A 16,381-nucleotide genomic window follows, 5' to 3' on the forward strand; every position below is an offset into this window, starting at 1 on the left:
ACACACTCCCCAGATCATCCAGACAGGGCAAATGAGTCTGGAGGTTGTGGTATTTGGTGCCCTAGTTCTCAGGTTTTGTTTTTTGTTTTGAATATCCAAACAAAGTTTCTGTGGCCCCAAACTATTTTCTGGTAAATCCCGGCACAAGCTGCCATATTTTATTCCTATTTCTCATGGATGTCTTTTTAATTACAAGACATATTTTTTGGGGGGCATATCTGTCTCTTCTCCTCCTTCTCTCTCTTTAATTCCTCCCCCCTTTTAGTTATACTTATAGTGTACCAGTGCCTGAGTGAAACGGCACTTTTGCACTCTCACGCTAAAGGAAAAATGCAAAGAGGAGAAAATTTGCCCTTCAAATGATGGGACCACCTCAGCAAATTACTTTCAATGTTTAAAAACCTTCAGAAGGTGCAAGTCCAAAGACATAAAACTTTATCATAAGAACTGGCATTTCTTTAGACTAATCTGGAAGAGCCCAGAATGTTGACATTCTTCAAAAATCCCCCCCCCCCCCGGGGCAAAAAATCCCCAAAACACCCTTTTGGATTAAATAGTATATGGGGAGGTGGAGGAGCAGTTCCAAAGACAACTGCTAGTGGAGGCCATGTCTGTCGCCCTTTAAAATTTGTTCTCTCCCCCCCTCTGCAGTTAGGTGGCCAGTGTGACATCTGAATACTTGAAATATTATGCGATATTTTTACCTTAAAGATGGGAAGCTTGTCTACAGCTTCCTGCTTTTTAAATTTATATTTGATCTGGCCTATTGCTGTTTTTAGCAAATCTGGTTCTTTTTAAAGAATTTTAGAAACTCTTAACAGGTCATTTTAACATTCCGTTTCAGTCTTCACCACACTATCACTCAGCCTGTTTTGGTCCTTGGCCCACAGTTATGTCATTACACTGAAAATTCTCACACAGTACACATGAAGCACAGGAATGAAAACTGCAAGCGACAAGTTTCTTCATTTGGCTGCCACTGCCTTGAAGCATTTGGTTGAAAGCCTATACCCATTTCTGAGCTATGTTCTGCTCCTTGGAGACAGTCCTGTCTGTGATTTGTTGCAAAATACAGTAATCATAGAGCTTGTCAGTGCCAATCTCAGAGTCAAGTGCTGTAGCAAAAATCTGTTAATGCCACTTCCACATCATTGTGAGCAATGCCATTTTTTCATACCATTTTTTAAGGTATTCATTGCATCTTATCAATGTCTTATAGGCTTCCTCTCTGAATTTTCTGTTGTCATCTGGAAACACATTGTCCAAAATGATTGGGACTAATCTTCTATACAATTTGTCCTCTTTGGTTTTGAAAGGAGAGCTGTCAACACTGTGGAATTCTGTGGAGCTGACATTGCTACATTCCAGTTTAGATTGTACAAAATGTAAACATAATAAAGAGGGAGAGATGTATATTCTTCCTCAGTGAAAGTAACCCTCACAATCTTCACACACTCTTTTATCCCCTCTCTAAAAAGTATACCCTACAATACAGGCCAAGCATTGTAAAGTGGATTTAATAGTTGGTTCAAATGACAGCTCTTAAAGATTGGAAAGACTTGACTATCAGGAGATGGATGGACAGAGTGGCATTTATTGAAAAATTGACACTCAGAATCAAAAAAGTACAAGTACACATAGAACAGGATACATATGAGAAAAATTTGTAGCCATTTGTTTTATCCCCTCACTGTCCTCTGTTCTCACAATTTAAGTATGGAAAAATCCATTTTTATCTCAAAATGATTCAATGTATGTAAAACCTATGTCCCAGCTATTATGGCTTTATTTTCTCTGTGCTCTATTTGTACTGCTCATCTTCTTTGTTTACTTTGTTACTCTTCTTGCTATTGTTCACATATTTTGTTACTATTCTTAATTGATATGTCAGTTTAACAGTTTTCATATAAATTAATTACAGCAAAACTAAATAAAAAATTCCAAGAAAAGTGACAGATACCATGATGGTATCTGTTTAAGCACAAACTCAAAAAAGGACAAAAGACTGCTGCTTTTCCAAGAAACTAAAGTTAAGGGTTTTGCAATCAAAACTTACAGCCTTCATCCCATGGTTGAGGCAGCATTGGAGTAAATGACATTTGCATTCCCCTTGTATTAGATGTCCATTACACTCTTTTAATTTCTGATACAGTGGTTTTTCAACATTTGCAGAGGCATTGTTAGCTGTAGAAGTCAATACACTGTTCATGCTGAGACCACTCTTCTGTAAAATATTGGTCATCTATGTGGTAATTGTCTCATTCCTTTTAGAATTGTCTTTGCAAAAATCAAACAAGCCATCCTTAATCGCCTCTCTTACAGAAAAAGTAACATACAGTTAATGGAAAGAATTTGTTATGTCCCTTGTTGGAGATGTCAGACACAACTGGAAAAATCTCTGCATTATCTAAGCCCTTAAGCAAAAGTTCTAGTAATGCTGGAGCAAAAAATGTTTTCTGCTATTTGTTTATTTTTGGGATGGGGCAGATTTCAGAATCTGGCAACATTCTTGTTGTTGCTATTTGCCATCAAATCGCCTTCAACTTAGGGCAGCCCTATGAATAAGAGATCTCCTGGAGCCATCAACTGCCCTACTGAGGTCTTTTAGACTTAGTAGGGCCATGACTTTTTGGATAGATGCAATACACTTGTAATGTATTCTCTGTGTTGCCTTCCACTTTGCCAAACATTTTTGTCTTTTCCAGTGAATCACATTGTCACATGACAGCAACATACTTAGAAACATATTTTTCCCACAGTTTTGCTTTGTGTTACTTAAACAGCTAGAATCATGGTATACTTGGCCTATTTCAGCTATTGCCACCTGATATTCTTGGAATGAATATTTTTTGGTATAAGATGGGACTTTTCAACATACTTTTCTACTGTTTCTCTAATTATTTTTGTTTTATGCATTCAGTGTGAATTCTCACTGCTTCCCCCACTAATAAATAAATGCAAGCACTTGATGACATAAATGTTATTCTGCTGTAACTGTGTTGAATTTGTGAGGCCAAATTTTAATACATCTTCCTTGCATCTTCCACCATGGAAATACACAATATATATATATTTTATTACTATGCCCTTCAGAAGGTCCTTCACCACTGTCACTGACTGTCTTGATTTGAATGTATTTGTTTTAATTCAAGAAAAAATATGTAATTGACCAGGGCAGCAGAGAAATACCTCTTCTTAGCACAGCAGATGGCCTCAGAATGCCTAGATGTGGACAAATACATTGGGCCCTCCACATTCACTGGGGTTAGGGACACAGGAGCCCTGTGAAAGTGGGGAAACCACAAAAACCCTACTTTTTAAAAAAACTACAATAACATCTCTTTAGGAATCTCTAAAATTCTCTAGGTTTGCCTTAGGTTGCTGTAAGTCAGAAATGATGTGAAGGCACACAACAACAGCAGCAACAACAATGCATATGAAACAATGGTCCTTCCGCGATATTCTGGAGGGTTGGCAGTCCCAGTCCTGGCTGCGCCACTGTCCCCCCACAACTGCCCTTGTGCTGATCTCAACCCATGGTGACCCTGCTGATGAGACATCTCCAGGAGCCCCTGTCCTCCACTGCTCGGCCCAACCCCTGCAAACTCCTACTTATGATCTCTAATAGAGTCCATGTGGCCTTCCTCTCTTTTTACTTCCGCCTTTCCTAGCATTATTGTTTTTTTCCAGTGGTTCCTGCCATCTCTTGTTGTGTCGAAAGTATTACATGGAAAAAATAGCATGTCAAGAAGAAGGGATGGTACTCTAGTCATCTCCCTGACATAGTCACTTTCCATGTGTAGGGATAGATTTCATCATGTGAGTCCCCAAATGTACTTTTGAAATGGTACTTCTGAGACAATTTTTTACCACTTCCGTAAAAACTAGGCCTCTGCTGTATGAAGCATTGAGCAGGGAAAGTAATTAAATTAATTTCAATTAGTTTTAGCTATCGGGAAGAGATCTGTATGTTGTAATTCCATTAGGCCTAACATGCCTGAATTGGACTTTCTTCTTACAATTTTTCAAGTTACACAGAGCCTTTTAGTGACAGCAGATAAAGAAAATAGCACAAAACCTATTAGCAAGCACAGCAGCCCCATTAGAACATAAAATGGCTTAAGAAATATGTGGTGTAAGATTCCTCAGCGGGAAGAGCCAAGTTTAACAAAACATATCTGGTGATCAGAGGGCTGTGGTTGTTTCAGTTATCCCATTATTGGAAATTAATGTGTGTTACATTTGGATCTATATGTGTACATTGCTTCATATGCATGATTTCACTAATTAGTGAAAGTTCCACAGATAGTCTTTTACAGGGCCCAATACTTTTTGCTGATCTACTAATGTAGTGAGTTGGATAGAATAGAACAGAACAGAACAGAATAGAATTTTTACTACAGTCATAGACCAGGCAGATTAATTTGGAGTCCTTCATGCACAAACATAAACTGCCCAGTGGCACGAAAGGGTTCATTTATATTAGTGACCTACCTTGGTACTTTTTGCATTGGCTTGGCATTTTGGGACTGGGAAAAGATAAGAAGGCTGAGAATGGATCAGGACAGTGGATTTTCCTCTCTTGCTAATATGCTTGTGCAGTTTTCATTGCTGTTGGGCGGGTATCAGTCACACCTGTGCACTTTGCTTTTGCTTCTATGCTATGTAACCCTTGAGAGTTCATCTTCCATAGGCCTCACCTGGAGTGGGTGGGAGCTCCCCATATACCCATTGATAGGGACTGAATTTCATAGAATCATAGAGCTGGAAGAGACCACAAGGGTCATCCAGTCCAATTTGACTGCTGGCCAAGGAATAGTCTAGGTAGTTTGGGGGCCCAATTCTGCCATTGCCTGTCAGGGGTGCTGGGCCCTGTCAGTGAAGGACTGCAATGCTTCGCAGCTGTGTAGCATCTGCTATATCATTTACCACAAATAAAGTCTGTATGCTGTAGCAGCAATGTGTCTCAGTTTCTGTCACCAAAAGAACCCTTGGAGAGGCATAGAAGTACATGCAGTTCTGGAGCAAGACAACATGTATGAAATACTAATCATGGGCTCCACAGTAATGGCCAGCATTCTATAGGCTGAAGGCCTATATTACTGGGTGCATACAATTAGCAGGGGCTTTTTTAAAAAAATCATTTTTGAATTATAATGATTTAGAACATTCATAATGTTTTCCCTGGTATTGGAAAATGTATATTTGTTTTCAATTTTATTAATTTTCTTTTTGTGTGGGAAGGACCTTCCTCATTTAGGGTATGGAGCATCTGATACTACTCAGGTAACATTCAGGCATCTCAGTCCCCTGCCTCCCTGCACTGGTTGCCTCTCTGTCTACTATACCTGATCATTTTGCCCTTGACATACCTTCCAAAAGAGAACATTTAATTACTGAATGTTGACTCCATCTTCCTTAGAGGAAAGGGGTGCCAGACAGCAGTTGTCCTTACTGACACCTTTGCATGGCTGTAAAGTAGAAGCATGTGCTGGTTCCTAGAGAATACATTGGCCCAGATTTTGGTAGGCAGTTACATTGCTTGTTATAAGAACTAAGAGTGTGGCTTTTTAAAAAAATCAAAGCAGTAGCTGCCAACATCACTGTTTTCTTGTCTAAAATGTACTGCTTTGTCTCTAGAGCAGTTTTCCCAAACTGGGTGGTCTGCAAATATGTTGAACTACTACTCCCATTGCTCAGAGTACTTGAGAATGTAGCGAAAGAGACCTCAACTCTAACTAGCTGAACTGATCGTTTTTGAGGATCACTCCAGACTCATTCTTTCTCTGTTCATGTATACTTTTTAATCAGGGCATGAAAAACATTTCACTCACAAGCTGTTCTGAAAGAACAGGTCGAAGAATCGTTTTAACAACCAGTGCCCCCAGTTAAACTAAACTTTGATTAGGTAGTCAAGATACAGCGGTCCCTTGGTATCCATTCAGGTTTGGTTACAGGCCCCCCCCCCCCCCCCCCCCCGTGGATAACAAAATCCATGGATGCTGAAGTCTCATTAAATACAATGGCATAGTAAAATGATGTCCCTTGTACAAAATGGCATAACTGAAGTGGAACTGCATGTTGACAACTTTCCCTGGTGGGCTGCTGAAGAAGGCAAAATCCCAGGTGCAAGCATACTTTTGTTCTTTGTTTCCCTGGACCCTCCTTGTTCAATGGCATTTTGTGATCAGATTTTGTAGCTCAAGAGAGGTGAGGTTTTAAAAGGGGGAATGGAAAGATCACACAGTGGGGAAGGTAGTGCTGTTCTAGGACTAATGTTTCAGGAAAGGCATTCTTCCTCCTCTCACGCTGTTGGGGATTTACATTTAAATATTTTAAAGCCATGGATGCTTGAATCCATAGATAAAGAATCTGTGGATATGGAGGACTTATTGTATAGTCCAGTGATGGTGAACCTTTTACAGACCGAGTGCCCAAACTGCAACCCAGACCCCACTTATTTATTGCAAAGTGCCACGTCCCTCTGGCTTTCTAGTAAGAAACTCTGGCAAACTCTGTCCTAGAGCAATAGCATGTGTGCCCACAGAGAGGGCTCTGAGTGCCACCTCTGGCTCGCATGCCATAGGTTCGCCATCACTGGTATAGTCAAAATCTTGTATATGTGAACTTGGGAACTTCAACATCAACATTTTGCAGATCTAGTTTGATTGGCCTGTATCAGCATTTAAGTCTTGGAACATTCACCAACATATTCTTGTGATGGGACCAGAGCCATCTACATTTATGTTTTCCTGTTTGTCAAATTAACTGTGGTTCAGTGAATTTTTCTTCATAATTTTTCACAAAGAAACCACAAACACCTGAAAGTTCATGAGCTATCTTACTTTGCATTCACAATAATTTCTCATCTTGTTCTGTCTCGCCACTAACAACACACTTTCTTCTCCACATTTTGAATTTACCCCTCCTGTTGCCAGTATCCCCACAGTGTCCAATATCCATGCATTGATTAGGATTTTTGCAAGATATCCATACAGTCATGTATGAGATGCTCCCTGTGGAATGCCTGTGTACATCCTCCAACTGCACATTTGTAGACATCCCTTTGCAGGCAAAATGCAGGTGAGTGGAATACAAAGGGCACAGCAGTATTGGCGATGGACAAGTAGGACACAGTGTTACTCCACAGTGTTAGCCATGCCTTTGTCAGAGTACAGGACACTCTGGACAGAAAATGTCAGAGACGTGGCTTTAGCCTGGAACTGGGACAAAGGTGACAAGGTAACAAGAGTTCAGGTGGCAGACATGATGACTCAACATTTGGAGAGTCCTGAGTCACAGAAAGCTGATGACAGAGGGGCAGGAGGTGAAACCAGCAGTCACAGCTCTCAGGTGACAGGAAACTGGGTGATGTACCAGGCGTGGTAAGGACTCAAACCCCCGGTGGGGAAACGGTATATAAGAGTGCGAGCTGAATGCTCAGTATGGTGATGGTTGTACAGTTGGCTCACCCCTTACACGGGCTTGCCTTCTGTGGACTTGAGCTCACGTGGAAGACAAGCCCCAATAGAAACAGTGGGGCGCACACCTGTGACGCATGTGGCACGGCATGCCACAGGAGCGCACCTCATTATCCTTAATGGGATTTCAGCATACACTCAATTCCCCTTACGCAGGGGGTCCAGAACGGATGCCCCGCGTAAGGGGCGGGAATATTGTATATAGGAGTCTGGCGAAGCACTTTGATAGTCTGTTGTATATATCGGAACCAAGATCAAAGTCCTCTTTGTGAATACTCGGCAGTCCAGCAGTTCTATATCTGGCTGCAGCTACTGCATGGGAAGATTTTTCATTTGCAGCCTGCACAGAGCTTCACAGCAGAGACCTTCCAGTGGTGTTCCTGATCCATATGCATGTCTTCATGCGTGTTGCATGTTGAATCCTGATTTTACATGCCCCAACAACCTTTTGTGTACCCATGGAGACACACGTTAAGAGGGCTGCTGTACCTTCTGACTGGAGTGAGCCATTTGCCTTTTGATGAGATCCCACTTTATTTCTGCATTTCATTCTTATGCAGTTCTGAATTTTATTTATTTATATATTGTATTTATACCCTGCTGTTTAGAAAGGCTGTCAGAGTAGCTTATAGATTGTTAATTGGACAGTTTCCTGCCCTCATCCTGTTATTTAAAAAAAAACATTCAGTTCTTTGTATTATTAGCTTGTATTATTACTCTTCCTGAGTGTGGAAGCATATAGCCTTGTGGTGATGAGGCATCTCTTACAACTTTCTAAAGCTTTCTGATCATAAAGAAAGGTTTATTTCATTTAACACAGGGTGAGCATACTCCAGAGGGCTACCCCCCCAACATTACTCCATTCTGGAGTATTGTAGAGTGCCATCACATTTGCGATTTGGGGAAACTGGGAGTGACATAGGATCAGTCCAACTTTTGACATTGTTTCAGTGATTGCTTTTGCTGTTTCAGGATTAAAGGGGTCCCAAAACAGTCTTTTTTTAGTGCCCTACCACTGCTGCAACTTTCTTTTTGGCTGGAAAGTGGGGAAGGGTATTTGGCCAAAAATATGAAAGGGTGTGTGGCCTTGAGTGTTTTTGTGGGAGCCCCAAGGGCCACATTGGACCCACACACACTTGCCTGTATGTAGGGATGCTATAACCCGCCTGCAGGCGGGACAATCCCGCTTTTGGCGGTAATGGCCCAGTCCCGGTCCGGTTTCCCACCAAAAGCGGGATTTGTCCCGCCTGCGGACACCTCCGCCCCCGTGTGCGCCTTCTTTATGGCCGCGGCTGCTCATGCAGCCGGCCAGCAACCCACTTCCGCATCCGTTCCTCCTCTGCCTCCTCCTTCTCCTCCGCCCCTCGCGCGCTCCCTCTGGCCACGGCTGCCCATGCGGCCAGCCGGCCGGACACCCACCTCCTTCTCCAACCTCCTTCTCTCCCCTGCACGTTCCCCTTGTCTTGCATGGCCGTGCGTGTCCCCCCACCTCCTCCTTTGCCTCCTCCGCGACCGCGCTGAGCAGTTGCCCAGGGGCAGCCGGCGGAAGTGCGCGATCGGCCCGCTTGTGTGTCTGGACCGGGGCCGCGTGCTGGCCTAAAAAGGGAGCTGGTCCCCTTGAGGAGGCGGAGCCTCAGAAGAGGAGGAGGAGGTGGAGGAGGAGGACTCTGGGCCAGAGGGAGGGGAAAGGGCTCTGGCACCAAATACAAACAGGAAGAGGAGCAGGAGCAGGAGGAGAGAAGGGGAGGTGAGTGGCCATTTCAGGTCTCCCTTGGTTTTTATTTATTTTTTCAGGGCAGGCCTGTTTAAGAGTCAGTGTGGTTTGTGTGCATTTATTTTTATTATTTTTTGTTAATTTTTATTATTATTAATACCCAAGTTTCCCTTTTTTATTTTATTTTTTGTTAATTTTTATTATTATTAATATCCAAGTTTCCCTTTTTTTATTTTATTTTTTAACAATGTTTTAACAATGATAGTGATGATGATGAGGATGAGGATGGTGATATTGATATCAGCTGGCTTCTGAGGCCTGCGCTCACTTTTTCTGAAGCCAAGATAGTGTGACTTTCCAAAGTGCCTTTTCTGTGTGTTTTTGGTGCTTTGAATGCTAACAAGCCTGGCTTGCTTGGACAGTGATAGTGATGATGATGAGGATGGTGATATTGATATCAATCAGCTTCTGAGGCATGCGCGCACTGTTTCTGAAGGCGAGACAGTGTCACCTTCCAAGGTGTGTTTTTGGTGTATTTTTTGTGCTTTCCCTTGACCAAGTACACACTTCTGAGAAGTACAGTTGGTGCTAGAAACCTGAAACGGCAAATCCACTTCTTGTGAAACCACCTGGACATGTTCAATATGCATAGCCATGTTAAACCATGCTAAGTGTTAAACCCAAGGGGTTTGGTTATGCAGTAAGCCTCTGAAATATGCAAGAGACCATGTTAAGTAAAGCCATTTTAAATGCCCAAATGTGCTGTTATGTGTGTTTTGCAATGGAGGGGGGTGTTTGGCCAGAAAGGGAAGTACATTTCTGCCATCTGTCTAGGAATAATGCCAAAATGTCTTCCATTTTGATCACGCCTAAGAAACATGCATTTATATTAACATTTTTTTAAAAATCATCCAATTTTTTCACGTGTTGTCCACTTTTTTTTTAAAAAAAAAATGTGTCCTACATTTGAAAATGTTGTCCTACATTTGTCCCGGTTCGGAAATCCTGACTTATGGCAACCCTACCTGTATGTATCTCACAGGCCATGCAACTCCAACTCCTGATTTATGAATTATGAGCAGTTGTGCACAAACTTTCTGGCCCCATAAGTTTTAAATAGATGTAGCCCATGTAACTCTCTTGCCAAGTGTTTCAATGTAGTTGGTGAAACTTGAAGGTGTAATACCTCTTGGGATGGCTCATTTGTTAAAGCTATGCTTTCTTACCATATTTCAGCCTTGAATGGAAGCAGGAGGAGGCAGAAATCAAACACTTTGAATAATTGTTCTAATCAAGTATTATTAACCTCTAAGTCTACAAGCATTAACTACATTTAAATGAAATCAAACAGAATTTATTCCCAAATGTTTTAGGATTATTAATGTGGCAGATCCTAGAATAGTTTGAATACTGAACAGTTGAATGGTTTTGATAGCTAATCTAGACTTTCTAGGTACATTAATTATGAGGCCAAGTCATAATTTAGGTGTGTCACTCAATGGCCTTTCTGTAATAGGCCTTTAATTGTAGCCATTACTTTAGTTTCTCTTTCTCACTCCCATTATGGACAAGGTCAGTTTTTATTGCATTGTGTTTCCAATATTTTCAGTTCTATTCTAATCCTTCCTGTGTTGGTAATAGAATGAAACCTAGCTACTTTCTCTCTCATCCATTTTGAACAATCTTAAGCCTGCATAAGGTGACCCAGGGAGAAGGGATTTGTTTTCAGTGCATAGCCTGAAGCCCCTCAGAACTCATTTCTAATTATGTATGTTGCCTTTTCGGAATAGTCTCTCATCTATTTTTACATAAATGTAAATAACTTGGTGTGTCCTCAGTGTGATCCAGCTTGATCAAATAATGGGACAGGGCTATTCCATGCATGGGAGGACTGAGCATTGCAAACCAGAGGTACTTAGTTCTTCAAGCCCAACCCACTATTCTTGCTCCCTGTCCATTCCCACCTCTTCCCCACACTTCTGGCTGTACTGCAAAAGATAGCCTTCTCTCTCTCCATGCCAAAAAATGAGCCTGGTCATCTTTGCATCATTTACCTTGGTTGTAGTCTCTTTCTATTGTCAGAGTGACCCTGACCAAGACTGTGCTGTTGGAACAGCTCACTTGCTGCTCACCTTAGATAACAATGGCCTGTTCCAGACAGGCCAAAATAAAGCTGCTTCGAGTCACTTTGGAGGAATGGTATTTCAATGATGCATGCGTCCTAAGAGTCCAAAAGCCGCACCAAAGCTGCACTCCAGTCCTTAGAACTGGAGTGTGCCTTCGGTGCGGCTTTTGGACTCTTAGGACGCATGCATCATTGAAATACCATACCTCCAAAGTGACTCGAAGCAGCTTTATTTTGGCCTGTCTGTAACAGGCCAATAAAACCTTGCTTAGTGGGCTGCCACTGGCCTAGCAGGCCTCTTCTCACTGTGCCCATCCCAATTTTGGCCTGGGAACATGAAGCAGCCTTGACTCTGTATGGAGAAGGATGGCCTATGCAACAGCAAATTCTGTTTCTCAGGAACCTTGTGAAGGGAATTCTTTTGATACACAGCATCCACCCATCAAAATGTGGGACAGCATTGAATCTGTATAATGTGGTATACATATGCATTGTGAACAAAATAAACTACTTGGACTGCTTTAGTCCCATTTTGGTTATCAATTGATATGGTATTTAGTTTGTGTAAAGGCACATTTAGATGTGATGGTGTCAGGTTATACTAATTCCTATAAATCATCAGGAAGGGTACATCTCTTTCCACCACCAAGACCAACCACCCTATGTGTGTGCGCACACAGTGTGAAGTGCAATATGGAAATAAGAGTGAAGCTAATATTCCTATCCATGTGCCAGTATTGCATTATTTTACTCATTATTTTTGCCATTTTCATTACAAATGAGGGGGAAGTCATTTAGGAAAAAAAATAAAACTGTTAAAGACATGCTTTGAGACAAGGAATAGGATGGAAGAGTAAGGGATTGGTTTTAGCCTTCCTTACAATAATAATAATAATAATTTGTTTTATTTATATACCGCTATTCCAAAGATCATAGCGGTGAACAGCAAGTAAGCTAATTAGCAAGTAAGCTAATTTGCCCCCAACAGTCTGGGTACTCATTTTAGCGAACTCGGAAGGATGCAAGCCTGAGTCAAGCTTGGGCCCTTTTGCTGGTCTTGAACTCGCAACCTTGTGGTTTTGAGTGAATGGCTGCAGTACAGGCATTTAACCACTGCGCCACCAGGGCTCCATGGTGTGGTTTAATGCTTACACTTGTACACACCACTTTATAGGGATTCAGCAACAGACTCAGTAGTGATGTGAGTCTGCTGCAATCACATCCAGCCTGCCACCAAGTCCTAGTTAGTTAATTGTCTCCTTTAGAATAGAAAGAATGAATTGCTGGGAAAGTAGTGAGAATAGAGAGAGATCCTACATTGTTTTTCCATGAGCTGAAAAACACAGGAATTCAATATACAAACACTAATCCTTCTTGAGAGAAAAGCAAGAGTACCCTTTTAACAACTATGTAGCCCAGACACACCCTTCTGCTTCTTTCTACTGTGTATTCTCTCTGCAACTGTTCTTATTTTTTTTATAAGTTGTGGTTCAGGATTCACTGTTCTGAGCTAGTTTAGCAAATGCAATCTGAGAGTTCATCCAGTTGCTATGCAGCTGTTTCTCACTCTTCAGTCTTCAGTCAAGTAACAATAAAATGAAGAGTAGCAGGGTATCTTTTGTACAAGACCTCTTAATTGCCAGAATGCTTTCTCTTTTGAGAGATTTTTAGGATCTGACTATTTGAGACTCCTTTCTTTACATTCTTAAGAGTATTTTTGCTGATTCTTGTGTACTTTTGAACAAGCCATTGGATTATAAAGCTTCCAGAATTCAGGTGTCTTCTGTATTTTGGCGGCATCCTCCACCTAGAAAATAGCTATAATTAGAGTAAATGGGACTTTTAAATATCCTAGAGACTTTCAGTATTGGCCAAAACCAGGCCAGATCTCCTCAGAAAGATCCTCTGATCCAGAGCCTTTTCCTTCTGAGTGTCTTCAGCTTTCTTGTCTGTCTGTTTTCCCCTGCTTCTCACCAGGCAGCATCCAGGCCCCAACAGACCAAATCTGATGCCTTATTTTTACTTCTTCTACCTTTTTTTATTTTTTTGCTGTGCTAGCCATGAGAGTAACTGGTGATGGCAGTGGACTTTGCCCTGGAGGTCTTGAGAAGAGTGTCTTTTCTCCTCACTGTGCCATTTCTCTTGATGAAACATTGTGATGCTGTATGGGGATTGCTGTGAGTAGTGGAAAGCACTACCCTTTGAATGTAATGCATTTAAAAGAGCATCTCTCTCTTTCTCTCTCTGTTTTTCAAGGGCTGAGCGGGCAACAGCTGTGCTGCTGGCAGATCCCTGTTTCCAACTCCGTTCTATTCAGTACTTGCTGGGTCACACAGAGCCTGTAGCAATGGGAGTAGCATCTTCTTCTGTGGATAAGAAACATTTTTCCCTACAGAGTTGTAAGTATCTCTCTAATCTATTGTGCTTACATATGTTTTGGACCACTCAAGCGTTTGTGTTGTGTGCCTTCAAGTGGTTTCCGACTTATGGCAACCCCAAAGCAAACATATCATGCAGTTTTCTTGGCAAGATTTGTTCAGAGAAGGTTTGCCATAGCCTTCCTCTGAGACTAAGGGCATATGACTTGCCCAAGGTCACCCACTGGGCATTTGAGCCCTGATCTCCAAAGTCGTCGTCCAACATTAAAACCACTATACCATGCTGGACCACTTAGGTCTGCATGTCTATTAGTCTCTTGCAAATTGTGTGATTCCCAGTTGTCCCTCAGAGAAAAGGGAGTAAAATGGACACTGTGACCTCTGCCACACAGAGCCTGTAAAACTTACATCTTGCCATTGTAATTTTGGCCCTTGGGCTCTCTCCCTTACCCATCCCATGCCTCTTCATGCCCTCCAGGGATGCTGTTTCCTTGAGGAAATCAAACATATCGTCTAAGGCTTCATGTCAGTAGCAGCTGGTGGCGTCCGTGTGTGCCAGTGAATTTTCTCTGGGCTTTACTTTGAACTTTAAAAAGAACTGTTCAAGGTGCTGAATCCTGTCCCTTAAATAGATTCAGCATCATAAACAGCTCCTTTGAAATGTGAACTGATATATGGAATAGATGCACTGCCCTGTTAACACAGAATATCAGTAGCAATAGCAAGTACATGATACCCTTTTAGAGCAAAGCCACATGAAAAATATAAAACCAGAATTACAATATATGCCATGTAAAATAACAATACAATAAAACAAGAAAAGATCTTAGTAGAATTTTAGGGAATGGCTCAGTGATAAATCACATGCTTTGCATACCTAAGGTCCCAAGTTCTCTGGCATTTCCAATTAAAATAAAGGAAACATGGAGACTAGGGTGGGCACTGAGAACATTAGGTCTGGAGAAGCTGCTGTGGCCATAGGAAGTGAGGAATAGTTTTGTTTGATAGGAGAGGGGCAGATTTTATATAAAACATTCCTTTGTTTTAGCAGGCCTTCTTGACCCAGCTATATTCCCAAAACATCCTACAAAATCATTGAAATGAAGTCATCCTGAATACCCACATTATTTTATGAAGAAAAGGCAATAAATACATTGCTTATCCATGCAGAGAGGGGATTGCTGCTCTGGACACTCTCAGAAAGAAATATGTTTGTCCATCTTTAAAGAGAGAGAGAATATAAAGCAAGTTCTTGTCCTTGACTCTGCCATTCTCTTGAAGTTTGCAAAGATGCAGGAGAGCAATTAGGGCACCAAGACGCAGGAAACATTGACCCCAAGGAATAGTGTAGGCTTTATTTATACATCCTCTAAGAACTGTTGGTTCTGTGGAGATCTCACTCTGAGATGATGACAGAATAAAGCATGACGTGTTTGTGGCAGTGGTGGTGAGTTGCCAGAGTGAATGAGATCTGTTGAAAAGTCCTTGCAGCAGGGAGCAAAATGTCTCTTCTGCTTAAGCTCTCTTAAATTGTGCTGATCCTGTCAATTTATCTTATCCTGTGCTGCGTGAAATAATGCCTCTGTCCTGAGGCTTTTCCCAAAAAAAATTTCTCTAGTTGAACGAGTACAAATAAATACACTTGCTGGGTGTTTACAAGACTGAGTCATCTGAGAGTGGCCATTTAACTGATACAATAAACTACATCTTAGCTCAAGTATCATCTCTGCTTTCTCCTCTCGTAATGGTTCCCCTGTGAATCTCCACTAAGCTCAGGAAATATGCACCCCAGAAAATGTAAGGCAGAAGTCACAGTTGCCCTCCTATGCCCTGGGTAGTTGTATACTTGCCACTGAGCACTTTTAGGGTGGGGTGGAGATAGAAATTTTATTCTGAATGTGTGCTGATGATCTTTTTCTGTCAGTAAAATATAAAATAGCACTGGGAAATAGTCTTAAAGCTCCTGTGTTGCAGATTCCAAATATTTGCAGGGCACTGGGACTCTGGGTTAGTATTGATGAATGCTAAACCTCTGTGGACAATTAAATTGTGCCTTGGTAGACCAGACAGCTTTTGCTAGAGTAGTAGTTTGCTGGCTCTGGGGGGAGTTTCTGTCCTTTTCTTCTCCACAAATTCAATTTAAGTGACCTAGCAGCTGCAGTTTGCTTACCTTGCTAATCATTTGAAAACAGGTGCTACAAGAAAGGCAGACAACTGTAGAGAAGACTACAGGTCATTTCACTCTTTTTTCCTATATAGGATTGCAATTTGTTTCTCAAAGAGGAACTGTTCATTGTTTACCAGAATGGATGTTTCTGAGACAACCCCGCCCCCATCTCGGTAGCATCTTCCACAGTATGGCTGACTGTGCAGCAGAGTGCTTATGTTCTGTTTCTGTGCTGGCAGAGGGAAAGCTCTTAGGCCACCACAGAGAGTTCCTCTCTCTAAGAGCCTGATTCCCAAAATGTATGCTTGTCTCTCTGCCAGCAGCACCACCACCACTATCTGATGATAATGAACTAGGCCAGCAGCTGATGTGCTCTGTCATATTGGCACAGCAATGCTGGTTCTGGCTAGTTCTTTCCTGCATGAAACTGCAGTGGCCATCCTAAGCACACACAAAAAGGCTCTCCTGAGAACACAGTGTAAGAGCAGTGTGTGAGAGATACACAAGTGAGGTTGG

The 16,381-nt window shown here is 41.8% G+C and overlaps 1 protein-coding gene across 2 annotated transcripts in view; it reads left to right on the top strand.

The window, feature by feature from the left end:
- The window catches only part of LOC149321653 (E3 ubiquitin-protein ligase RNF123-like), a 149,686-nt gene that overhangs the window by 127,052 nt on the left and 6,253 nt on the right, over positions 1–16,381 (top strand). For both annotated transcript variants that reach the window (XM_089526322.1, XM_089526313.1), the window contains one exon: positions 13,577–13,719. In XM_089526322.1, the coding sequence (XP_089382448.1) occupies positions 13,577–13,719 (143 nt within the window). The remainder of the gene's footprint in view (positions 1–13,576; positions 13,720–16,381) is intronic.

The sequence above is a fragment of the Sceloporus occidentalis genome, unplaced genomic scaffold (assembly GCF_023333645.1).
Source record: "Sceloporus occidentalis isolate IW3139 unplaced genomic scaffold, rSceOcc1.0.p SCAF_1, whole genome shotgun sequence".
NCBI lineage: Eukaryota > Metazoa > Chordata > Lepidosauria > Squamata > Phrynosomatidae > Sceloporus > Sceloporus occidentalis.